Source organism: Micropterus salmoides, unplaced genomic scaffold (assembly GCF_014851395.1).
Source record: "Micropterus salmoides isolate LMB-PRFRI ecotype aquatic unplaced genomic scaffold, ASM1485139v1 Ms_hic_scaffold_5, whole genome shotgun sequence".
In the NCBI taxonomy this organism is placed as follows: domain Eukaryota; kingdom Metazoa; phylum Chordata; class Actinopteri; order Centrarchiformes; family Centrarchidae; genus Micropterus; species Micropterus salmoides.
Window position 1 is genome coordinate 27,196,668 of NW_024044237.1, and position 24,706 is coordinate 27,221,373.

Consider the following 24,706-nt stretch of genomic DNA (forward strand, 5'->3'; position numbering starts at 1 on the left):
TTTCTACCACAAAACAAATTGTTAAAAAAAACATTTTTATGTAGGCTCACTCAATCGTAGATAATGAAATCCTTTTTCTGTGATTTGCCTTTTTGCCCATTGAGATTTTTTGAATGGATGGTTAAATCTGTTTTGTGAAGTCTGTTGAAATTCTGGGCTTCTACTATGTGAATCATGAAAAAAAAACTGTAATTACTAAGATAATTTCAAAAAGGAAAACCTGTAAGGAAAATAACTAATTAGCTGATAACACAAGACATTGTTTATACTAAACAGTATGTCTCTGTGAAGTATAAGAGACAAATACAAATAGCAATTAACAAAAAATCTAGTATGTAGCTGACAGATATTCTCCAACTGAAAGTGAATCTTGAGCTACTGAGATGTATTTAAATCCTGTTTTGTGAAAAGTCATTATCACAGTATTTTAAAATACTTCTTTGTGGATATTTTGGTTGACAGACAGACATTGTTGCTTTCTTTTGCATGTACATGGCAATTCAGATCTTCATGTCTGGATGAAACATGTAGCCATAATATTTAGAAATCTGACAAGCCTTTTTCTAACTGGGAGTTCTAGCAGGCTGCTGTTGGTTCAGTAGACAAGTGAAAATCTACTGAAATTCTTACCTCTATCCCCCCACTGTCAGTATAGATATATTTGATACATTTATATTTGAACACCCCTCACAGAGAAGAAATTTTGTTGTTTTGCAGAGACGCCTTAACTCAGAGGGGGATACTTAAAAAGGTTCCTACAAAGACTTCTTATAAAGGGAAAATGACAATAGAAAAAAGAGTAGAGGTAGTGTTGTACATTTTCTTTGAAACCTTTTGTGAATGAAACGTCAAGCCTTTTAGAGTTTGTGGTTTTGCAGGCATTTGTGCTTCAGTGTGTATCACTGTGTCTGGTTTAGCAAAAGGGTGTGAATTCACTAAAGACATTCCTGAGCTGGTGAGATGTAGGATGACTCCTTTGTTGGGTCACTGTTTTTTTTTTGTTTTGTTTTTTACAGTTGTTTAGTGGTTGTTTGAAGCAGATAGATGCAAATATTTAAATAGTGTAGAATATTTCAGAAATAATCAGATGTTTTATGTAGTTGCATCATATCAATGGATACAAAGAGATAAGAGGCAAAAATTCTGCAAGTCCAGTTTTCTCTGGCTGTTGGAGTGCTTGCTTGCTACTCCAACCTGTGAGCACACTTTTCCCTGAATTTAGGCATTAAGTCATCACAATTATGTGATGCCCCCATTAAGATGGCTGCATTTTGACTAAATCTTGTTCATTGCCTGGGCAAATGTTTAGTCCTGTAGACCTTGAGGTCTTGCAGGACCTTTTGCTCACTCATAGAGGGTTCTGGTGTGTGGTTGGCTGGTTAAAAAGGGTGTGAACCCATGGAGAAGATTCCTGGGTGCTTGAGTCAATAGCAGCTGTGGTTGGTGATGAAGAGAAGCTGTCCAAAGAGCTTTTTACCAGCAATTGCCTTTTCACTGTGAAAGGACGGCTCAGGTGAATGGAGTCAGTGACCATGAAGGACTCACACACAGGCAAGCACCTGGGAAAAATACATTTACACACATCTACTCATAGAAACCCAAACTCTACGGATACACACACTCACCTGGAAAAGAGACTGACACAGTTTAGTAAAGTGCACATGCGTGTGTGCACACAGCTACACATGATTGCACACCGATGCACGCACACAAAAGTGCAGACACATGCATCACACACATACACATGGATGGGAACAACACAGACACCTGGCTGGCATTGAAGCGCTGTTTGCAAACCTCTCCCTCTCTCCACTCATCCTCTACACAGCCACAAATCCGCCATTAAAGCTAGGAAAACAAAAACACAAAAAAGAGGCTAAAAGGGGGCAACAGGCGGCTTCCATCCTTCCTCCCTTTCTCCGTCTCTCTGTACCAAATGTTTACCTTCCCCCAGTGAAAAGAGAGGGATGTGGTCAGACAGGGTGAGAAAAGAAAGAAATCTGGCAGAGGGGAAAGGAGCCAAGGCCTTTAAAGTCTTCCACAGAGCCGTGACAAAAGCCTCCTAATCTCGGTGTTGTCTTTCGGCCCCTTTTTCTCCCCGCACATCCTGCCAAATGTGTGTCTGCGTGTGCGTAAGAGAGAAAAAGAGAGGAAGAAAGTTGGAGTCAGTGTGTGTTTTGCAAGCAACAGTCGGTGTGTGTGTGTGTGTGTGCATGTATTTGTTTGAGAAAGTAGTAAAAAGGCGAGGCAAGTTGGTGTGTGTTTGTGTGAAAAGAGATTGTGTGCGATAAGGATGCTGTGTGTGTGTGTGTATGACAGGAAAGGAATCTTTCCACAGCCGTGCTGACATCACTCAAGCATGCATGGGACAGTTGGAAGAGGCCAGGCCCCTTCAAAGGCAACAGCCTGCCTGCCTTCACATGTGGGATGCCTGTTTATGGATGTCTGTGTGTATCTGTGTGTGTATTGTAGAGAATATGAGTTGTCCAGGTCACTCACCCTCACCTGTTCCTCTTTGACTCATAAACTGCCCCTATTCAGCTCTCCTCTGCTAAAATGCAACAAAACTGCCTGTGGATATGTGTCCAACAATTCCTCGATCGCATCCTTTTTACCCTCTTCAAAAGCAGCAGATGTGAATAGATGTGTGTGTGTGACCTCCTGAGAGTTTCTTCTTCATCCTGTCGATTCCTATCAGAGGCAGCTGTGGTCCAAAGGCCTTCACACACAGCAGAGGAATGCATATTACAGCTATCTTGATTTATAAAAAGTCTGAATTAGACTTTAGTGCCATCTACAGGCTGATCAATTCAATGTAAAGTCAGCGCAATTTACAGAAACTCCAATCACCTTCCACATATTCTATAAATTATTTCACTTTGCCATGGCAGAAGGAGTGGTTTACTTTCATGAAAGTAAATATCACCTAGGGCTGGGTATCATGACTGAAATTAATATTAACATATAAATAAGTTATTATATTATTAAGGATTATATATATGTACATATATATATATATACTGTTTTTGTTTAACAATATACATATATATATATATACTGTTTTGTTTAACAATATACATATATATACATATATATATATATATATATATATATACACATACACATGTATAATCCTTAATAAATCATTTTAGGTATATTTTAAACAAAAGCAATTAGTCCTCTTTAAATGTTAAACAGTAAAGATTACACACTGTAGGCCTACACAGGAAAGCACCCCAGAAGGACAAATAGCTCTAGTGTGAAATCATTTAGTTCATGTCGTGTCTTGCCCTGAGGGAATTACACTTAGACTGAAATACTGAGTGACAAAGTGTAAAATCTGGATCAGATTAAGAGAGAAGCTTCTCTCTCTCTCTCTCTCTCTCTCTCTCACACACACACACACACACACACACACACACACACACACACAGAAGGATGGAGATGGAGAGGCAGAGAGAAAGAGAGAGAGAGAGAGGGAAGGGGGGGTTGACAAGCTGTGGGAACACGCTGCTGAATAATTACCACTGACATCAGAATAGTTTTCTTTAGCACTCTGAAGTGGCAGGGCTCATTTGTACAGCCTGGAGCCATGCAGAGGTGTGTGTGCAGAGGAGAAAGTAAGAGAGGAAGAGAGATAAAGTCAGAAGGAGGTGTCTTAGTCAGTGAGGTAAGAGTTGTGTTATTTTATTTAAAAGAATAGTGCTATATTACCGTAATTGAGAGAGGTACAGCACAAGAGATGACCTTGTGTTTGTGTGTGTGTGTGTGTGCATAAGGGAGAGATTATTCTGATTTAGTCTTCTCCCTGTCAGTATGTGACACCATGGCAGCTTAGTCTGCCCCAGGGAGTCATTTCACTCTAAGTGGACCTTAAAAAAACAGGAAACGACTTCAAATCCCACTGGAGCGCAGAGGAGGATCAGGCCTACTGACTACGTACAATACCCTTTAACTTCACACACACACACACACACACACACACACTAGTAAGTGCCTGAATATAGCTTGCACAAACCCAGAACACACACACACACAGTCACACCTGAGCCCTCTTCAATAGACACCATTCACCACCCTGACAACCAGGGACAATAGAGGCAAAAAAGCAGGTCGACAAAGAGAGAACGAACTTGTCTGAACACATCTGGCTGTCCTTGCCACCCGCTTCACTGCATCAGCTTTTCCTTGCTGGGATGACTTCAGGTGATATCATGTTTCTATTTGGCTACACTTTGCTTTGTCTTCACTTGCAGCTGTTTTCTAACAAGATTTGAGGGTGAAATCATGAGATGTGTTACTGAAGTTACAAGCAGCAGGCCAGGAGTGCGGAAGCTATTGTTGAGGGTAGTAGTTGCCTGAAGGCATCCTTAATGTTACTGCAGCCTTGAAGTCTATTCTTGTAGAATCCAGTAAATGGCGGTATTATTTTAACATAATCCCAGTTTATCTTTGTAAATTGAACAGGTGCAGGTGCAGCGTCACGTCAAATTGTGCCTTTGGCTAGAGGCTTGTAAGACTCTGTGGGTTGAGGCCTGTAGATCTCTCTGCTGGATTAGTGAAAGTAATTCACTTTCAAAACAACATGGTTAAACAACTCTTAACTCTACTTGATAACCTGAACTGTGACCACCAAAACAGCAATGAGGTCAAACGTTTAGTAGATTTCATCTGAATAAATGTAGTATGATGCAGGATGGGAAAGACAATGCTGAAAGATACTGTATACCATATTTCAAAAAACAACAAGGCTCATGCCATTATTTCATTAGTTTAATTAATTATGAGGAAAAAAAAACTTGAAATTCAACAACACAAGCTTGGCTTCAAGACAAATATGTGCGATTTCACCTGTGAATCCAGGGTCATTAAAAAACAACACACAGACTGGCTGATGGCTCATTTTAGGTTGTGAGAGACACAGATATCTCTATGTACATATGTCAGTGTATCTCCTCTGAAGGCTTCATGATGTGTGTGTGTTTGTTAAGGGCGAGGGCAGACCAGGGAGGACATGGAGTGTCTGAAGGAGGAGAGAGGCTTGAACATGGGAGACTTCCATCCAGAACTCTGGCCGTATGAAATATCTGAGGTTACGGGTGATCCTTGATAACGACTGGGAGAGGAGAGGAGCGGAATAAAGGATAAAGAAACATTTCACCTAGTGCAACAGTGTGGCTCACTGAAGTGTTTTTTGGAAAACAACAGAGCTCTATGAGGAATAACATACAGAATATCATATCGAATTAAGCTATTATAAGCAAAACTGATACAGCAAAGTGTATGCATTCGCTGCCTCTTCTTATGCTAACCCTCAGTCAAATCAGGAATGGCTTGTGAAAGTTGGGGTATTGTAAAATAATTAATCTGCATTATTCTGATTTTAATATGATGTCATTACTGAGTGAAACTAGTCACCTGACTGTGGCTGAGCGAGCTGAATGGTTGGCCAGCGGGATCTGATTGGATGATCTGTGAAGGATGGTACCTAAACATAACACCAGAGAGGCCCAACGTTAATCCTTAACACAGGTCATGCAGACATAATGGCTCATAATGATAAAATTCACAATATATTTCTGGGTCATTATAGGCTTATGTGTTCCATCACAGGTGCTTGGTGCAAGTTTCATTTAGAAAATCCTCCAGGAAGACGAGATAAATGTGTGAGTTATCTTCCAAAATAATTAATATCTTACATTTTTCACTTTCACAAATTTAGATGTTGCTACACAACAGGGTAAAATACCTACAGCATGTACACAACCCTCTGCTACAGAGAGCTCTATAACAAATGGGCCATGTCATTCTTTCCTAGTAATAACAATAAATTGAACTGTCTGTTAAGCATTTCAAATAGCCCAATTAATCTGCCGCTGGTTAAAGATTTCCTTCAATACAATATTTACTTAACCTATCACACACAGATATAGTGATGATCTACACAATCCTAATAACATTTGAAGGCTGTCAACTGATTTATCTGCCACAATAGAGGTCAAATCCTTTAAGGGACTCAATTACATAATCAAAAAGAAGGAGCTCAGTAGGTGTAATCCTAAGCATAACAACTGCCAACATCTGTTTTGGTTTAATCACTGTGGGTGGTCAACTGCGGAGTCCATAACCCCCAAACAAGATGGTGTTGTCACATGATTATAGTGCAATTATGTCTGTGACACTTTGTTTATAAATACGCAGCATTAGATGCATACCTTTGGCAGAGAGAGACACTGAGACTTAATTGTATTATATCCTGTGTTAATTGTGTTATATCCTAGGTAGTATAACGTGTGATTTTTAGTGATTTAGTAATACTTTATGCATTGATGTAATTAAAACAATACAATGGCCAAAGCAGATACAAGGATATGAGCAAAATTTGACACAGACAACAGATCTTCCTGTAGCGAGTACCAAAAACAAAAGCTTTATGACATGCAGAGCAAAGCACATACCCATTCGTCCATCTTGTGGAGGACTGATTAATGACAGTCTGGGGACAGTGTTAGGCTGAGAAACACAGAGAGAAACATCACAAATCATGACTTTTTATATGCTATTTTTCAACACTCTTATTCTTTATGTACTAACATCTTAAAGTAAATGTCAACATGCTGTATAATGTTGACAGAGCTCATAAAATACATATTTATTTCATAGATGAAATGGAGGGTGAAATAATGAAACTTACTTTCCTGAAAAGACTTCTTTCATCCACTTCCATGTTTTCAGCGCTGCAAGACAAGAGAGCACACTTCATTCGTCTTGTTAGCCAAGTCTCTTGATATTATGCTTTGGTTCTCTAAATGAAACCTTGCGAGAGAGAAGAAAGCACTTTATAATTAAAATGTATTATTCCTATTAAAATTATAACTTTTCATGAGCAAACAAAGCATAAATTTACTTTTTAAATCAAAAGTGAATTGACCCTACAGGCTCCACAGTAATACTGCAAATATCCGCAATACATCATGTATACTGCTTTCACTCAGTAGAAGAGTCTCACCGGATAAAACAATAATTGTATTATTAAACTCAAGCAGTCAATCAAACCTGTGTCAACGGTGCCTTGGAAACCCAATAGAGAATCCTGACTAAACCCAAGTGAAGCTTAGCTTATTCAGTGGTGTGTGTGTTTAGATAGCCGCAGGGCAGGGCAATTGGGACATTGGGACTGAACCTGGGATATAGCTTGTTTGCACTGTGAAATACCTTCTACATTCTCTCCCCCCTGCTCTTATGGTGAAAAGTAATGAAGGGCAGCATAAAATGAAACAGGGATTGAGATGGGTGAAGAGATTGCAAATCAAAGATGAACATAGAAAAAGGTTAAAGATGTTCAGAGATACAGTTAGTGAGGGACAATACTCACACATTAGTTGATGAGGAGTGTCTTGAGAGGGACATGGAAGAGTTAAATGGGATATGTAGGACTAAGCCCAAACAAGAAACAGAAACACAACATTAACAACCACTGTATATTATTGATGATGAGATATTAGTGGTTGTGCTGTGGTTTAGTGATATGGCCACAAAGATGTGACTTGAGGCAGTTTTATGGTCAGTCAGCGGCCTAATTGCAAACAGTGTCACTCCAGTTTCTGGTCTTGCTACATAAACCTGCTAACTTTGGCTTTTTCAGCCACTAGCCCATCCTGCATTTTCTTACTAGTTTTACAAAAAGGGTTTTGTGGGACAAACATAAAGCAACAAGTAGTAGTCTTGACGGGCCAGCCTAAAACAGAACAATTCTTAATGTTATCTAAAACTTGTCTCTTTCTTGTCTCTTTCTTGGTCTACAGTGTCGCCTATTACAATCTTTGGTTGGAGTTATAACAATTATATCACAATTTTAGTAAAGCTTTGACAAATTTACATTTCCTCCTTTTCCTAGTATGTTTCAAAAGGACTGTACTGAGTGATCGAAGTTATGTCACATTTAACTCTTACTATGAACAACAACAGTATGAAGAATACTGAATGGGAGCTGTTTTGTGTTTTTGGTTTCTTGACTTGGACACGAAGCCCATTTGGACTCAGTCTTGACTTGACCTGGTCAGACTTGTCTTGTACTTAAGGTTTCTGGTCTACTGCCATGTTTTAAGTGGAGTACAATATAATCCTGTCCATTAATAATAATGTTAATTTTCTTCATCGCCATTATCAGTTTGGATCAAGGCAATGATGTACAGTGAACAAAATGTTAGCAGGATATATTAAACAGGTATTCAGGTATAACACGTTGACTAATACATCTATGTATAATGAGTGCAGAGTATAAAAATAAAATTACAGCATTTATAGACATGTGAATGGCAGTTAAGGGTGTTTCAGACTGAACAGGTGCCATACTCTACATCTGTCACAGAGGCCAACCAATACAAAATTGACATTTAAATGAGATTGTTGTTTACCTGATTTACGTCCATGTGGAGTGTGAGGACTGTGACCCATCTGTGACTGTGAAACCTTAGCACTGGGGTGAGAACAGTAATAAACAAGGTTAATCACTACCAACAAAACAGACATAGCTGCTTTTAACATAGTTGTCGGTGTGAATCCTACAATGAGATGATGACTCTTTGTACTTTAGAGAACATTTTAAAATGACTTAGATGCAGTACTCAAATTATAAGTGAATGATATAGAGTTCTATGAGCCAACATATTTTCTAAAACTGCAGGCTATAATATTGATTATATTATTGTTATTAACATTTTTGAAAGGCAGCTTTTCTGCCCTTTGTAAAAAAAAAAAAAAAGAACAACTTTGAACTAATTCGGGGTTGTGGTTGCAGCAGGCCAGGAGTAGATGTGCCAGGAGTGACACCTAGAGAGAGGTGAGGCATAACAGTCGGGTAGTTGAAAATAACTTTATATGCTAAGGTGCTGCCAAACTCAAAGAGGTACACACCACCACCGTTTAATTCCAAATCATTAAAGGTTTCTCTACATCCAGAAATCCCAATTTAATGTTATTTTAGAGTTTTATTTTATGAGCATGATCACTGATGCATGACCACGCAGTACCACATATGATGTTTAAATCCTGTGTGAATGAAGGATGCTACAAAGATCATCTACAGAATGGGAAATTAAAATGAAACATGACCCAAATGCTTGTTGGCTAACACTTTGGAAAATAAAATATAGTTTTCAGGATAGTCTAGTTTGTGGAACAACTAAATACTGGATAATTACACAACATAATGGCTGTTAAAGTAGGCAAAGATTCCAGCTACAGATCAAATATACAAGCATTAACAAACTAATTGCCCTATAAATATTTTAAATAGAGGTCTCAAATCTTGGAGAATGATACAATTGTAACACATGAGCAATACTTATAATGGGTTACTCATATTTTAATATCCCATTACCAGAACATCAGCATCTGAATCTAATATGATAGTATTTAAGTATCTACTCTAGGCTGTACCTCTGATGCTGAAGAGAGTTTTCCAGCTTAGTAATGTAAGCGCTCTGTTCATTCAGCTTCCTTTAAAGAGAAAGAAATCATTATTTTTCATAAACTGCAGTTTAGATGTATGTATGAAAATGCATTATAAACGTATGCTTTAACTAACTTTGCCATCTGCTGCATTTCTTGCTTCATCTTGACTAACACCTCTTCTAGTTTCTCATTCTGTAATAGATAAAATGGTTAGTGATGCACTTGTACAACAGGTTTGACAATATTATACTTTCAGTAGTGTTTATATCTATTTTAGTAGGCAACAAATAGAAGTGGAAACTAATTAAATCATACTTTCAACATGGTTGGTGGGTTAAAAGAATGTATGTCACACTGGTTTACTCCAAAGCAAAATTAATAATAGAATAACACTGAACCTCAAAAATATTGCCCATTACCTGTCAAATTAAGAAAAGCAAACTCTCAAAGACACAAACATACACACCAACAAACGTCCACAGCAGCAACATAGATATCTCTCACCCTTTGCTGGTAGTAAGTCAATAGTCTCTTTTGATGTCTTGCCTGGAACATTATAACCTGAAAAAAGGGAAGAGGCCGTGTTGAGTGGAGTCTGCAATAATAAATAATATACAAATACATATATAACTCTGCAAAACAGCCATTTAAGGAAATCATTTTAAAACTGACTTGGATTTAAATGCTGAACTGATATAAGAACAGTTACTAAGACTGTGAAGCTAGAAAATGACCAAACTTTGCTGATTTCCGTCAGATGTTTGTTTGCCACAACGTTGATGTCGGAAAACAGAGCCTTCACCTCTGAGCTGCTCTGAAACAAACACATTTCACATGACTACAACAACAGTAGGATTGTAAAATGATGTCTGTCTGTCTGTTTCTAAAGTTGTAAAGTGTGATGTTATCCCACCAGAGGATGTCATTTAATGATAAGAAAGGTGCTTACTTTGTCAGTGACAGGTGATACTTGGCATTTGGCGTTGCATATTAAACACTTGTCTTGTTTGCCTGGAAGAAAAGTTGCACTTATATATGGACAAAATCACAAAACAATGAATTAAATGGATAATCATTCTAGGTTCACTGACATGTAGGATGTAGACTCTAAATCCAATAAAGAAATTGAACAAAAAGGGGTTCTCAAAGTGCTTCTGCCTGAGTCCCAGAATTAATTAAGCGTAACCCCTGGGTCTAACCCTGGAAGCCAGAGCAAATTATAATATCAAGACTAGACCCATCAGGAACAGACTAATTCCTTTTGAAATATGATCAGTGGCTCCCAAAGTGGGACCAAGGCACCTCCAGGAGTACTTCAAGATGTCCCATATCTAATGTTGAATGGTGTAATTTCACTCTTATTTAATTTGAGGATATAAAGAGAAGCACCCACTGACAGCATGACTGGATCCGAGATTTCACTCTCTCTGCTGTTACAAAACAATAGCCAAGAACAATATCAAACCTTTTGCCACAATAAAAATGTAGCTCTCCCGGGGGAAAATGTATTCAATGGGTCACTCATTTGTGTCTTTTGAGAGGGCTTAGGCACGAAAATGTTTGTTAAGAAGCACCGGGCATGAGTACATCTGGTTTAAAACATCAGTAAGACATCAGTTCTGCAATTTCACTTTAAGTCCAACAGATGTCCCTGTCTAATCACGCTTTCACACAGCCTGGACAAACAGGCATGGTACAACTGAAGTTGAAATTTGGAGCTGTTCACCTAAATACATCCAAATGTTCCTAACAGTGAATGTATTGACTGTTGTTAGCATCATAAACATTTTTCTACCTTTCTGATAACAGACACCACAGATGACATGGCCGCAGGTTGTAACAGCAACCTTTCTGGCAGCACTGGGGGAAAGGAAGCAGGAGTTGCAGCACATCCAGTAAGCCATTTGAAGACCTGCAAGAAGATAAGGTTAGTTAACTTTGCTAACTCGTTGTTGCTAGGAGTTACGCTTGTTGACTGAGTTTACAAATTTAGCCAGGTATTACAGTTGTCACATTTATTGAGTGTTGTGAAACACCTTGTGTATTTGTTTTACGTTTAGGACAACTTTATAACATGGCTAACCCATTCTTACAGTTAGGTAGATGTGGGTTTGTTACGTTACCTAGGATATCCCGCTGCAAGTGAAGCTAAATGCTAACTTATAGCTAGTGTTAAGTTAGCTAACCAACAGATCTGGGGCGTGGGAGCCAACTGCTTTACGTAACCACAGACGTGGGTGTCCCTTTGTTAGTTAATTATCTTAACTAACAAAGCTATTATATAACATTTTATATGTATATATTATGCATTAATGACTACTATAACTGTTTAACTGCTCTGCTTTATAGGCTATTTCCTATAACGCCAACAAAGACGTCCTTTTTTCATTCATTTTAAGGAACCTTAGTTAAAATAATCTTGAAAATAACGTTATCATAATATAACTAACGTTAGTTAGCTTGTAACGTCATATAACGTTATCTATACAACTGTTAGATGAATTATTGAAAGTTACATATTTGAAAATAAGTTATTCATAAAATCAGTTGTTTAATTAATATTGCTTATTGTTTCAAAAGGGAAATAATCAGAATACAATTCTTCAAATCATTTTTATTATTTTTTTATTCAGTGTTGTTGTGTGGGCAATCCTGATAAACATTGTTCATATTATGCTTATTATGCTTTGTAATGGGGCCAAACAGCAAACAACATTTTCTAAAAAATCTCAAGACCTTACACTTATTTTCGCCATACATACTTTTTAATCCTATATCCCATGTCTCTGTCACCACCCGCTTGGCAATAAGAGGAGAGTGCTTTTACTTTTGAAGCGATACAGACATAAAGTATACTTGTTGCAGACTACAGTATAGACACTGGGACAAGTATGGCCAGGACATGCTATAAGGTCACTGTGTAGATCTGACAGGTCAGGGGTCATCATCAGACCAGCTTCTTGGCGATGAAGAAGTCTTTGAGTCGTTTCATCTGCCAGAAACCGACCGAAAGCAGAATAGAGGTCTGCACCACGGCCCACCATAGAACTTTACTGTTGGTGTCCTCACTGATCTGACGAAACACCTCCTCTTTCTCCTGAATGAGTAGGGAATATAAAACATAAGAGAGACATGAAATCTGACATCCTTTTTTAAGGCCAGAAGAGATGGCATGTGATATGATTCATTTCAAGCCACAGCATAGCCTACCTTTTCCTCTGAGCTCTCTGTTGTGCGATGTACTCACATGTACTGTCACATCATGCGATTGTTATGTCTGCAGACAGTAAAATGCTTATTTACCCTCTGGTACTCCTGATGCCTGGTGATGTACATCATCTGATCTATGAGGTGACTGAGGCTGTTCTCCAGAGTTTCCATGTTGTCTTTGGTCTTTTTAGTGTTGGGGTCAATCGAGTGCTCTCCCATCTGAACGTCCAAATGTACCTTCTGTACAGCACAATGGACGAAAACTATTGATTATTTTCAAAAGTCTGTGACTAGTCTGCTCTCAATTGACAGACTTGACTTAGTGTGTGATATAATATTGTAATTCTGCAAGACTGTATGTGTTGCTGCATTTTCCCCTCTGTTTTAAATGCATTTTGTGTTTGTGTCCATAGGTCTCACCAGCCTCTCTTTAGCATAGACAGCAAAGCTTGTGGAGTTGGTTTGGAAGCAAAGGTAGTGCTGACCAGAGGCGTGAGCTGTGAAGGTGAATTTACCAAATTTACCATAGCGTTTGTTCATCAGAACCTAGAGAGCAGGAAAGTCACTGTTAGACTAACATTTCTTCAGCTTTGGGTCAATAAAATGAAGATGCCGTTTTCATTCTATTAGTTATTTTTTGGTTGGTCAAGTGCCAAAGAAGAGGAACTGATGCATTAGTATATGAAAAGGATAGCTGATAGATTTTCTCATTAATGGCTGTTTGGCATTGCAAAACAAGTTTGCGATGAAACTCTGAAGGATTTCTTTCATATTGGGACCACATCATTAGGCAAAAAGCTGAACTGAAGGTGTAATACAATACTGTTATAAAACAATAACAGAGAAAAAGGCTTATGCTGTAAGTATTTCTCATCAATCAAACCATACAGTGCTAACCTTCAGTAACACTGTGTTAAATGTATTTTGTCCTTGTTTGGGTTTGGTTTGAACAGAGAAACCAGCCAGCACCTGTTTTTAATGTACCACCACCACACACAAGTCTGTGTGACCCTGGCTTGGTGATAAACCTCTTCTGTGAGTGCAGTACCTCATGGTTTGGGTCTCTGACTGTCACAGTGATGCCGAGATGAGGGGAGTTGGTTAATGTCTTCAAATCCCAAGGCTCCAAAAAGAAATAACCTGAAGGTAAGACACACATTTACATTTACATTTACATTTACTCATTTGACAGACGCTTTTATCCAAAGCGACTTACATTTGAGGAACAACATACAAGCATCAACAGAGCATCAACTACAGATCTACAACTGACAATACATACTAGTAAGAGCAGCAATAAATACTAGTATTCACAAACACAGTCACTCACAGTAATAGTAAAAGTTATTATCAAGCTTGTGCTGTAACAACATCACAGGATTAGACTGAACATGAAGAGGGAATATAAATTATGTTATATTAGGATTTACATTACAATTCATAATAATCAATGTTTATACATAGTATAGTAGTTCATATATACGTTCCTTGACATGTTACTGTTAAAACAAATGTCACCCAAGTACACAAACTATTTTTTCTCTCCATCCCTCATTGTATGACTAATTGTAGGATATATTTAGTACTTGTGAGTACAATTAGTGGAGTGCACAGTGAATAAATGCTCTTTACATTTTCATGGCTAAGCACAGAACAAATCAGTTTTCACAAAGACTCGACTTAATAGACAGTTTGGAAACTATAAATGGCTTTTGCACTTGCTGAAATAAGAGACATACTATCATGGAAGTACATATAACTTTACTGAATGATTCAACTATCACATAGCAATTCACAATACACTTTTCAAAATCTAATTCCACATTCATGACTTCTGTTGAGTTGTAAACGACACTCAGGAGGAATATTCCCTCCCAAGGACTCACCGGTGACCAGCAGGTCTTCAGGAATCTCCTCAATGATGCATTTTTCCTCCTGTGCTCCGAGATCAAAATACATGGCTGCTGCCAACATCAGGTAACACTGGAGGACAAAGGCAATGCCTCGCAAACCCATTTTCAGTTAACAATGAGCTATTAAATTACAATACACTTGAGAGTGACGGAATATTTGGCCTGTAGTTCCAACTGACTTATTTTGTAGATCTTCAAATTCTAACTCAAGATTGAAGTACTTTTCATCGACTATAAATTTTCATTGACTATAGACAAACACCGATGTCCTATAGCAAATATGTAAAGTGGAAGGCTGTAAGGGACCCAGTTTGAGTGTGTGAAACTCACAGGTGCTGTTTGTGTGACGAGACATTCTGGTCATTTTGTGACTGGTTACCTGGGAGCCAATAGCAAATCTGCAAAGAATAGGGACTGATTGGGACCGACCATTTGCAACAGATACATCCAACTGTGTGCTTATAATACACCAACATGAAGTGTAGGAGTAGCATCATGACCTATCTGTTCCACAAATCCATGGAACAGATTTTCTATTGCTATATTATATTATAGAGCAAATATACACCAATTACTGTTATAATGTAAGAACTTTGGTACATGCTATTAAACATGTTAACGTTGCAGTAGACTTATTTAATGCTGTGGTTTATTTCCACCACAGGGCCAACTGCCTACTCTGCATTTACCACACTAAATTGAAAGTGATAGATGCTGAGCTGTGCCCTAAGGGATAAATTGCTAGCTATCAACAAGATACAAGAAGAACAAGTAACATATCCAAGAATGTGTTTATTGTGCCTTTAGGGTACTCTAGGGTGAGAATATGTATGAGCAAGCAGTACTGTAGTATTGTGGTTAATCCTGAAAAATGAAAAAAGTTTAACTTTTTCAACCTTTTAAGATGTAAGGATTACCAATTCCACAGTGTGTGTTACTACAGTATGAAATCTTCCTGCAAATTGTTAAACCATTACATACAATAGTTGCCACGTGCTTACCTTAGATGAGGTCACTTATAAAGAAAACCCCCCACTCACAGTATAAACCCATCTCATATTAACCATCTGCAAAAGTTGTTATTCCTCTAAGTAAGCAAAGAATCAGAGTTCCTTCTCCTCCCACACTTCAGTAGTTTTACAGAAACTGAATACTAAATCGCTACATTAAATAGACGTGCCATTAAAATAATAGATTCAGTTTTAAAGATTGATATTGTGCCTGCAAAATTCTGTCTTTGTACTTTGTAATATATTCCAAGACATATCTTATAAATACAATCATTAATAATGTGCAATTTACTGTGAACCACATAGTGCTACCTATCACTCAGTTAGTTCATGCAGCACTTCCTTCTGCCTTTTTAACACATTTTTCCTGTGGCAAAAGTTTTGATCTGGTTGTTTGTTGCATATTATAATCATTAATGCATGTGGTCATGTATATCCTGAGCATACCAAAAGAAATTCCTAGAGACCTGGTTGGTATGGCGGTAAAATCCTGTGTTGTGTACACATGCCATAATGTTTTCTTCAGCATATAGTCCTGTATGTAGGGTGTACTGTACTTCTTTAGTCTTACCTCTCTAAGTATTAGTTGATGAAACTGCTGGTAAGGAAAGAAACTGGATCTGCTCCACTCCACTCCTGTTTCTCCTGATTCTCTGCCTCTGTCATTTTCTTCTCCCACTACCTTCAAAACAGAAGGAGCGCCCTCATGCACCAGATGTTTAGTTCTTATTGCTGTTCAATCTGTCATCTGCAGTATGGTTTCTGTGTTGGTTGGTAGGAAAGGGGAGGGGGTGGTCGTAAGTGATTTCATATGTTTTACAAAAGCCACTGTCGTTCATAAAAGAAGCAAACTCTCAGTCGGTTTCAAATTGTGTCGCCTTCAACCAGGCCAGAAACCTTTTCTGAATAAAGGTCACTTTATGTATAACTGGTGTCTGTTCTGCCTATAAAATGGGACTCCTGCTTCAAACTGGGATGTGTTGCACTGGACGTTGGAGCCCAAAGTAAGCTCTGAGAGATTTCAGGCCTCGTGATCTAAATCAACATTTGGTGAACTGTTTTAAATAGTTGGTGAGCACGTCACCCGTTTTATGACCAACACCTCATCAGGGCGAAATCCAGCCAACACCGGGGCTTGAACCCAGGTCATCCCGTTAAAAGCATTTCTCTCTACACTCAATTTGATCCTGCAGCCCCAGTGTTAGTAATAATACCTTGGGAGCCCAAATGTAAGTAAACCCAAATGTGTGATTGAGATTTAAAGGTCACTGGAGGTCAACATTGCACTAAGCAGAGGTAGTAAAGACAGGTTTCAATCCATATCCTTGAAAACAATTTTACTCAAAAGTTATTGTGATTATGTGAAGGAAATAAGACTACAAATATACGCAATGTAGTAACCTTCAAAATAGACCACCCCTTCCATGAATAAACAGTAATCAATGAGGACACAATATCTAGATATTTTTACACTTTATTGTCCAAACGAAAAACATACATTTTTTTGAACATTTTTTGTGTTTTTTTTTTTTTTTTACAAAAAACATATATTCTGTATTGAACTAATATAATAACATAAAGGAATACAAGTTATTACTTTCAGATTTTATATACTGTACACTACAGGTTAAAATCCTGTAAATAAATATATTCTTTGCCTTCAGGAAAACAACCACAGTGTCTCCGTAAACACTATGCTTTGAATGGGGCATAGTTTAATTAACTGTACATTAATTTCTATGTCTGACTCAATTCCCTTGAATGAGGATTTTAGATCTTAAGTATCATTTATATAGATTTCTTTCCAAATCCGCTAAATGAAAGCTGCTTGGAGTTTTGATCCACTGTGGGCAAGCAAATGTCTGTCTTCAGAAATGTCAAACCAAACCCAATTAGAATGTGAAAATGTGTTTTCAGTTAATAGTTATGTTTAAAACATAGCCATTGTTCTCTCCTCAGACAATTGTGATAATCTGCTAAAACTGAATTGGTGTCTAATAGCTACCTTGCCAAACTACACCATTCTAGGGCTATCAGATCTATCAATGTGACTTGAGGATGAGAATTTTCTCCCAATTTAACAGTCAGACAATCTAACACAGTACATTAGTCGTTGCAATAGAAAGAGGATGTGACCAGGAAGGAAAAAGGGGACTCCGGCTCGTCATAGTTATGCCTCATGTGAATACACTGCAGACCTTTTTCTGTTGTTTCTCTGTCTTCTTCCTTTCCTCCCTTTCCTGGTTTTTCTTTCTTTTTTCTCTATCCTCTCTTTCCTTTCTTTCTTCTCCCTCCTTCCCTGGCCTAGTCATAAACAGTTGTCAGGGAAGCACTTCCTGTCTTCCTCCAGCAGGGGGCAGGCAGCTCCATTGTTGGCTGGGTGCATTAGGATGTAGCGTGTGCGGTGCTGCACGCCTGAGTCACCACACTTGCCTTTGCACAAGCCCCAAGGAGACCACAGTGACACCTCACAGTCCAGAGGGGTATCTGCAGCGAGAGGATAGGCATTATAATCACATTAATATTTTTAATGCTGGCTAGCTCTTGCATGGGATTCTTACCTCCTCAATATACTGTATTTATTATGTGGAAGTGGCAAATGGTTGACATTTGTGAGTGGAAATTTGAGTTGACTTTTTTGTACTTTTTTTTTAATGGAAAGGAGAGGGGTTAGTCATAATAGGGAAAGTCACTGCTATTCAACCCTAATTTGTCTTTTAAAAAAGTGAATAAAATAATTAAAGGAAATTACAAGAAATGGCGGCATGCTGTCCGGGTAGCTCTTTATGAACCCATAGTTTCTCGTTGTAGATTCTTGGCAGTGGTTGTGATGCTGGAGTTTAATTGTGACTGGATTTTTTAACCTTCATTTATTGAGTGAGTTTTTGCTGACTGTGCTTGCTCTTTGTCAGCAAAGCCCCGACTCACAGTGAAACAGTGTTACCATTGGCACCAAAGGGAGCTGCCTTTTTCATTCATTTTTCAGCTCCCTATCTCCATCACTGGGAACTTACCGGCCAGCCAACCTTGTTGTAAGCTTGCATACAGCTGATATGTATCACAGACTTAGTTGTCAGTTAAAGAGTAGAAAAGCAGAAGGATGGGAGGCGGTACGGAAGCTACATGGATGGACGCTCTGATGGAGGGACGGAACAAGCAAGTCAAATGTCATCTTGTGTATCCATTATGGACAGAGGGAAGGATAACATTAAGTGCTGTAAGAAGCAAAGCTGATTGATCTAATTAACATCGGTGTTGTATTCCACAGATGTAATCTAGAGCAGGTGATTGCTAAGCTTTAATGAAAGCTGTTCAAACCTTGGGCAGAAGGAATAAAAGAGATGGAGGGATTAATGGAAGGAGGGAAAGATAAACAGATGGAAGGGCAGGATGGGGATCGAGATTCTTGGCACTGCTCTGTTGTTTGTTGATAGGTAGTCAGGGGAACGGACTTGTAGTCTGTGATGCTGAGTCAAACCTTTACAGTCACCCTGAAAACTGAATCTGGTTACAGCACTGTCTACTGCCAGGTTGACACACTAACCACCCCCCACCCATAAATATTTAGTTTTTCTGTGGTGAATTGTGTTTCTATAAAAGGTTATTTTTCCCCTCCTTGTCATACTGGAAAACATCAGTCTCACAGACCTTGTTTGACTTCTGCTTCGTTGGCTTTATTTGTAGTTTGACACTCTCTTCATCTTTATTTTTCCAAGCCGTCTTCCTATTAATTCTTGCAGTGGTTTGGTTTTGTTTTACTGTTACCACTGATCTGTACAACAGACAGTCTTAAAGTTTAACAGTCTGGGAACCAAAATTAAATAAATCCAGCTTTACCATATATGTCTAGATCTTGTTCAAATTTGCATGTCTACATCCTATTTTGGGTCACCACCCCAACGTTGCTGTACATAATTTCTACGTAGTTTTCTTAAAATGCTCTTTCACTTTGTCAGTCTCTCATCTTTAGACTGCCAGATGGTCCCCTGGCGTATTCTGATGTCCTACTCTCATTAGGCTTCTCTTGTTTCTGGTTGGAAGTAATTGAGTTTGTGGGTGGCCTGTAATGGTTCCCAAATGCTTTTGTTTGAGTCAGCAAAAGACTTAGACCCAAGCGCCTAGCATTGAGTGAAATAAGTGTATATTATTCGGTCAGTGCAAGTGGAATGGAGAGAGGCAGCTTAGGGTAGGAATGGTGGATTCAAACCTGCAGTATTGCAAGAACATAATTTACACATTATGATCTTACTAATCTCTATTTCAGCATATTATACAGCATCGCCCGTTTACAAGCACATGTGCATACTTGTAAACATTGCTCCATAGCACTACAAGTGGTCAAATACTCAAATACAAAAATAACTTCAATCGTCAAGAAAAAGGTGTTCCTCAGACATACTTATGAGCTTGTCCTCAATCTCGTTTCCTGTTGGCAGTTGGTTGGACTGGGTGGGCTCCACAGGCAGGCTGATGATCTGATTGGTCTTCTTTATCTTGGTCAGCATTACCTTGGCAATGGGTGGCAGGTGCTTCAAGCGGGGGTAGAAAAATGAGTTTGCAGGGTGGCTAGGGAAGGAAGAAGTGATCTGTAGAGGGGAACATAATGGTTCATGTATATTGTGAGTCATTGAAGGTGAAAGAAGGCTCAACCTTTATAGTGACATACTTTTAATTATGTCAAAGGAATACATGATTTTTGGCAATGTAAAAAACATTGCATATCTAGGATGAAAACACAGTAAATACAAAAGGTCAACAAAGCCTTAAAGCATTTGTTTTATCTTCTGTTGTCAAACTGAGTTTGTTGTGCTGCTTTTTCAATACAACAAAAAGTGGCATCAAATACTGGCTTTATCAAGCAACTTTAAGCACATGCCCTTTTTAACACTGTAAGTGATTTTTGGTTTTGGATTATTGGATGTTTCTCTTGGCTCAGGCTGACCCACCTGTGTAATGTGGTCCTGTGGGATGGTCTCAAAGTTGGGAGAAGAGAAGGTGAACCCACTGTCAGTTCCTGCATCGTATGGGAAAAGTTCCAGCGACACATTCTCTTTCCAGTGGGCGCCATCACACAGGTCAACACTGTCCACACCCACAAACCAGTCGGGGCTTGGAACGATACGCACGATAAACGACAGCTGCAGATACAGAGGAGGAAGTAGATTGTCGGGAGGGAGATGGAGCATAGAGAGAGAAAAAAGAGAAAGAGAGGGACATGAGGAGGGGGGTCAGAATGAAAGAGAATGGAAAAGGGTTGTTATTTATGTCACCATATATGATTTGGTTTTAGTGTTTGTGAGTGGATAACTGTTTTACCTTATGTCGTGTGGTTACAGCCACTAGGAAGACTTAGAAGTGGGTTATTGCGCTCTGTACTGAAATCATTTTCCAATTATATTCAGTAAATTACAAGTTGAAATTAAAGCTATAATGCACTTAGTTTATTGCACAATGCAACAGCTGACAGTGCAGATTTGTGTGTGTTATGCTAGTTGTGGCTAATGTAGCGATGACCTGCCAGCCTAAGCAGTTATGAGGAGCAGGCTACAGGTGTTTATTAATCTCATTTCTTTCTGTTGTTAAAATCATAGTGCTGGGACAACAACCTCAATGGAAATGTATTATTAATATAATAATATATAATTTATAATTTAGTATTTACCAGCTAGTGCACCCAAAATGCACCCATCATAATGGTACACTATTAAAGTACAGTAAGTATGGTAGGCCAAAATTGTACCAGTTAGGGCTTTTTTTTTATTTTTAATTAATCAGTTTATAATATGGTCAAAATGGAAATTTGCATGATCTATGCATTCGATTGTGCATGTTATTATATTTGAAAGGTAGGATGGCATAAACTACAAGTGAAGTATAGAAAAAACAATACTTGATCTTAATAAGAGCTGTGATTGGCAACATTCTTTAGAAATTCTTTAGCCCTTTGACCTAGGAGAAGGAAAGCATCACACCACCATGTTATATATACATTATATTGACCTGTCAGAAAAAGTATAATATACTCAATGCCCGACCCAGACTGAAGGAAACCAGGTGCTGATTGACTTACATAGGAGTGCCTGGCGAAGACCTCAAACTCAGTGTTCATCTGGCCTGTGCCTCCCACAACAGCGGGAGCGGAGAGGATCCCATATACGCTCTGGATGCGTTCGCCGGCCGACTCGACTTCCTTCATGAGTGTCCAGGCCTCGCCTTTCTCCGCAAACTCCCTCACTCCGTTGCTGGCAAACTCATTACGCTGCCAGATGTGGTAGTCAGAGCTGTGAGTCACCCCTAAGAGCAGAGAGAGAGGGAAAGGAACTTACCGGTATTAGTTTGCAGTCATCAGAGATGTACATAAACTGTATTAGTCTGTTTATATATATGTCTGAAAAAGTATAGAAAGAGAAACATTTTTTAGAAGATTGCATCTGTGTTGAAACAAAAATCAGTGGCATTCAATGGGAATAAACATTTAATAGTATGCTAGTATACATTTTTGCTGTTTAGTTCCTTTAAACTGACCAATCCAGCATTTTTCTGATTTCTCTGTAGTTTCCGTCATTAGCTTCCTGTTACTCATCCTATCAGTAGACTGTTCCACATCTGCTATTGTGGCCAATGAGAGTACAGTCTGACACCAGCTTGCTGTGTACTTACCAATAAGGTTGGACCACTGTGCAGGGGGACGGTAGACAGGATACTGTTTAGGAAAAGCTGCTTGGGTCCACTTGCCGGTAAACATTAGCCTGTACTGGGCAGTTTCTGTAGCTGTGCACATGGGGACATCAGTAGGGACAGGCATTGAATGAACGCCTTCGCTCAGTGTCAGCATCATGACAATCAGGTGGTAGAGTGCCTCCGAGATGGAGAAGATGCTCCTTGTGGTGTCCATGATAATGAGGGCTGATATGGGGGAGGATGAAGGACCTAAAGTAAATACATAAAATGAATGACAAAGGGAGGAGAAAGGTCACTTGTAATGTTTCTACCAAGACTGACAAGGAGAATTGGTAAAAGGGCAAAGCGTCTGGCTGCAGCAGCCGTGTCGAGTTTAAAAAGTGGGGCATGTGAGTCAGAGGGAAAATGTTTCACTTAAACGTTCTCCACTGTTTTTCCACTGTTTGACTCGTAAACTCAGTTAAGCTGTGTATGATTGGCAGAAGGAATCAATTTAGACGTAGATACTGAAAGTTTGGTCTTTGCTGTGGTTGCAACCTGGTAAGCTCTACATTCCTGCCACAAAGATATTTTATAGAATAAAGCTATGCCAGCCACATTGCATTCATCCTGCAACCTCCCTGAGATCTTTCAATGACTCTTGGGTGGTGTGGGTCTTCTCTCTCAAGTCTTTCTTTTAACAGTATTATTAAAAACTGATAAGTGAAGAGTCCAGGTGCTAAATGTTCCCCTGTTCAATATGCATACATTTTGTATGAAGCACAACCTTTCTTCTAAGAAGTATAGATATATACAGCATGCACATATAGTGATATGCAGTTTGATGTTGTTTAATCAATTAGACCACTTAATATATCAAATTCTGCTTAATGCAGAATTACTAAATGTGTAGATTGTGCTGTTCTTACAAAAATGTATTCTCATTTTAAATTTTGATTAAATTACAGTGAGTGCTATTGCAATTTACATATTTTAATGCTGCTCTACTTTTTCACAAGTAGAACATCATGTGTTTAATATTTGTCTACAGATTTTTGCATTTCACTGCAACACTAATTCTTTCTAAATATAATACATTGCATTCATATAAAATCTGTTACATCCACACTTCCTTGTCACATGTTTACTTGCTCTGATCTGAATTTGTTTTTGCTTTAATATGATTTCATGCTATTTCCACTTGGTAGCCTTCTAAATATAATTCTGCTGTCCTTTCCATTTATTTGTGCAAACTGATGAATGCAGTCTTCCTAATATAATGATCTCTGTTGTGTCATGTGGCGACAGGATGAAGATGCTGTGTAGAAACTACTCACTGATTTTGCTCAAGGTTCCAGATCAATGAAGGGTTGCAGCAGATGAGTGGAGAGGAAGGCTGGAGGTGAGGAGAAGGGGAGAGGAGAGCGTTGGATGTGGCCGTCGAGAATAGTGACTGCGAGGCTTCAAGTCCTCTTTCGCTTATTTATGTCTTCCAGGAGGTTCACCCCTCTCTCTCCTCTCCCTCTTTCTCTCCTTTCTCCCTTTTCTTCCCCCTCCTCTTCCCTCTTGCTCCAATCCCCGGTTCAGCTTGCTTCATTTTCTTTCAATACTTTCTATCTGCTTGTCAATGACTTCCCTGCCCCCTTGATGCCCTTTGACTTTGACTTTCCCTCCTCCCTGTCCTCCTCCTCTCTCTCCTACTTTTTAAGTAGCCCATAACTGACTAATGTGTTCAGCAGTTCTGGATGCACAGCCAGGGGTCCTGTGCAGCTCCGTGGACAGATTGTCATTTCACATTATGATACTGTGGATTTCTATACCAACAGATATGACTAATGAGGCTAAGAATGTCTTTGTATAGTTCACTAAATGTCTCTCGGTTTTTGAATTGCAGCTGAGCTGCTAGAGCCAGCCCCAGTACTGCTTTTTAACTCAAGTAGGATGTTATATTGCCTGTTTCACAGTCAATTTGCGTAAGTCCTTTTGATGTGTTTTTCAGGGCCTCATAAAGTCGGGTGAGTTAAGGCTTCATCCAACAAAATGATGAGTAATTATGGGCTTTAAGATATAAAGAGACGATATATTTAATGGCAATATATGTGTGTGCATATACAGTGGCAACCTGTGAAGCTCTGGTGAACTCCATGCCCAAGAGGTTTAAGGCAGTGCTGGAAAATAATGGTGGCCACACAAAATGTTGACACTTTCGACATTTTCACTTAGGTATAGACATTAATGGCTGAGTGATGTGTTATTTTGAGGGGACAGCAAATGTACACTGTTTTACAAGCTGTACACTCACTACTTTTCATTGTAGCAAAGTGTCATATATATATCCCTTAATAATTGATTTGCTATTACATATATTTATTATATTATTTTTTTGATTAACCAATTCACATTTTGTCTGAAAAATGTCAAAAGATGCCTATGACAGTATGCTGAAGTCAGCTCTTA

The 24,706-nt window shown here is 38.7% G+C and overlaps 3 protein-coding genes and 1 long non-coding RNA gene across 5 annotated transcripts; 1 reads left to right on the top strand and 3 right to left on the bottom strand.

The window, feature by feature from the left end:
• Positions 1–4,755: 4,755 nt before the first annotated feature.
• LOC119888269 (probable E3 SUMO-protein ligase RNF212) lies at positions 4,756–11,702 on the bottom strand. Of its 2 annotated transcripts, XM_038698761.1 has the most exons (13): positions 11,580–11,702; positions 11,252–11,368; positions 10,406–10,467; positions 10,196–10,270; positions 9,961–10,017; positions 9,590–9,648; positions 9,442–9,501; positions 8,418–8,479; positions 7,376–7,436; positions 6,695–6,737; positions 6,459–6,513; positions 5,419–5,488; positions 4,756–5,116 (listed from the first exon to the last, which is right to left on the bottom strand). In XM_038698761.1, exons 2-13 carry the CDS (start codon positions 11,358–11,360, stop codon positions 4,987–4,989), a joined length of 843 nt encoding a protein of 280 aa, XP_038554689.1. In that variant the 5' UTR covers positions 11,361–11,368; positions 11,580–11,702; the 3' UTR covers positions 4,756–4,986. The 2 variants fall into 2 exon arrangements, with proteins under 2 accessions (XP_038554689.1, XP_038554690.1); XM_038698762.1 differs by lacking the exon at positions 11,580–11,702 and having other exon boundaries at positions 11,252–11,379.
• Positions 11,297–14,619, top strand: LOC119888272. Its single transcript, XR_005441876.1, has 4 exons — positions 11,297–11,383; positions 13,080–13,171; positions 13,620–13,812; positions 14,546–14,619. It is a non-coding gene; the product is annotated as an uncharacterized LOC119888272 (long non-coding RNA).
• Positions 12,093–15,207, bottom strand: LOC119888271 (transmembrane emp24 domain-containing protein 11-like). The gene is made up of 5 exons (XM_038698763.1): positions 14,553–15,207; positions 13,715–13,806; positions 13,087–13,212; positions 12,760–12,906; positions 12,093–12,553 (listed from the first exon to the last, which is right to left on the bottom strand). The coding sequence occupies exons 1-5, from the start codon at positions 14,680–14,682 to the stop codon at positions 12,404–12,406; spliced, it is 645 nt and encodes a 214-aa protein (XP_038554691.1). The 5' UTR covers positions 14,683–15,207; the 3' UTR covers positions 12,093–12,403.
• A 1,919-nt stretch (positions 15,208–17,126) lies between these two features.
• Positions 17,127–23,797, bottom strand: LOC119888273 (spondin-2-like). The gene is made up of 6 exons (XM_038698765.1): positions 23,587–23,797; positions 22,250–22,519; positions 21,660–21,883; positions 20,536–20,727; positions 19,989–20,175; positions 17,127–18,076 (listed from the first exon to the last, which is right to left on the bottom strand). The coding sequence occupies exons 2-6, from the start codon at positions 22,482–22,484 to the stop codon at positions 17,898–17,900; spliced, it is 1,017 nt and encodes a 338-aa protein (XP_038554693.1). The 5' UTR covers positions 22,485–22,519; positions 23,587–23,797; the 3' UTR covers positions 17,127–17,897.
• Between the last annotated feature and the right edge of the window lie 909 nt (positions 23,798–24,706).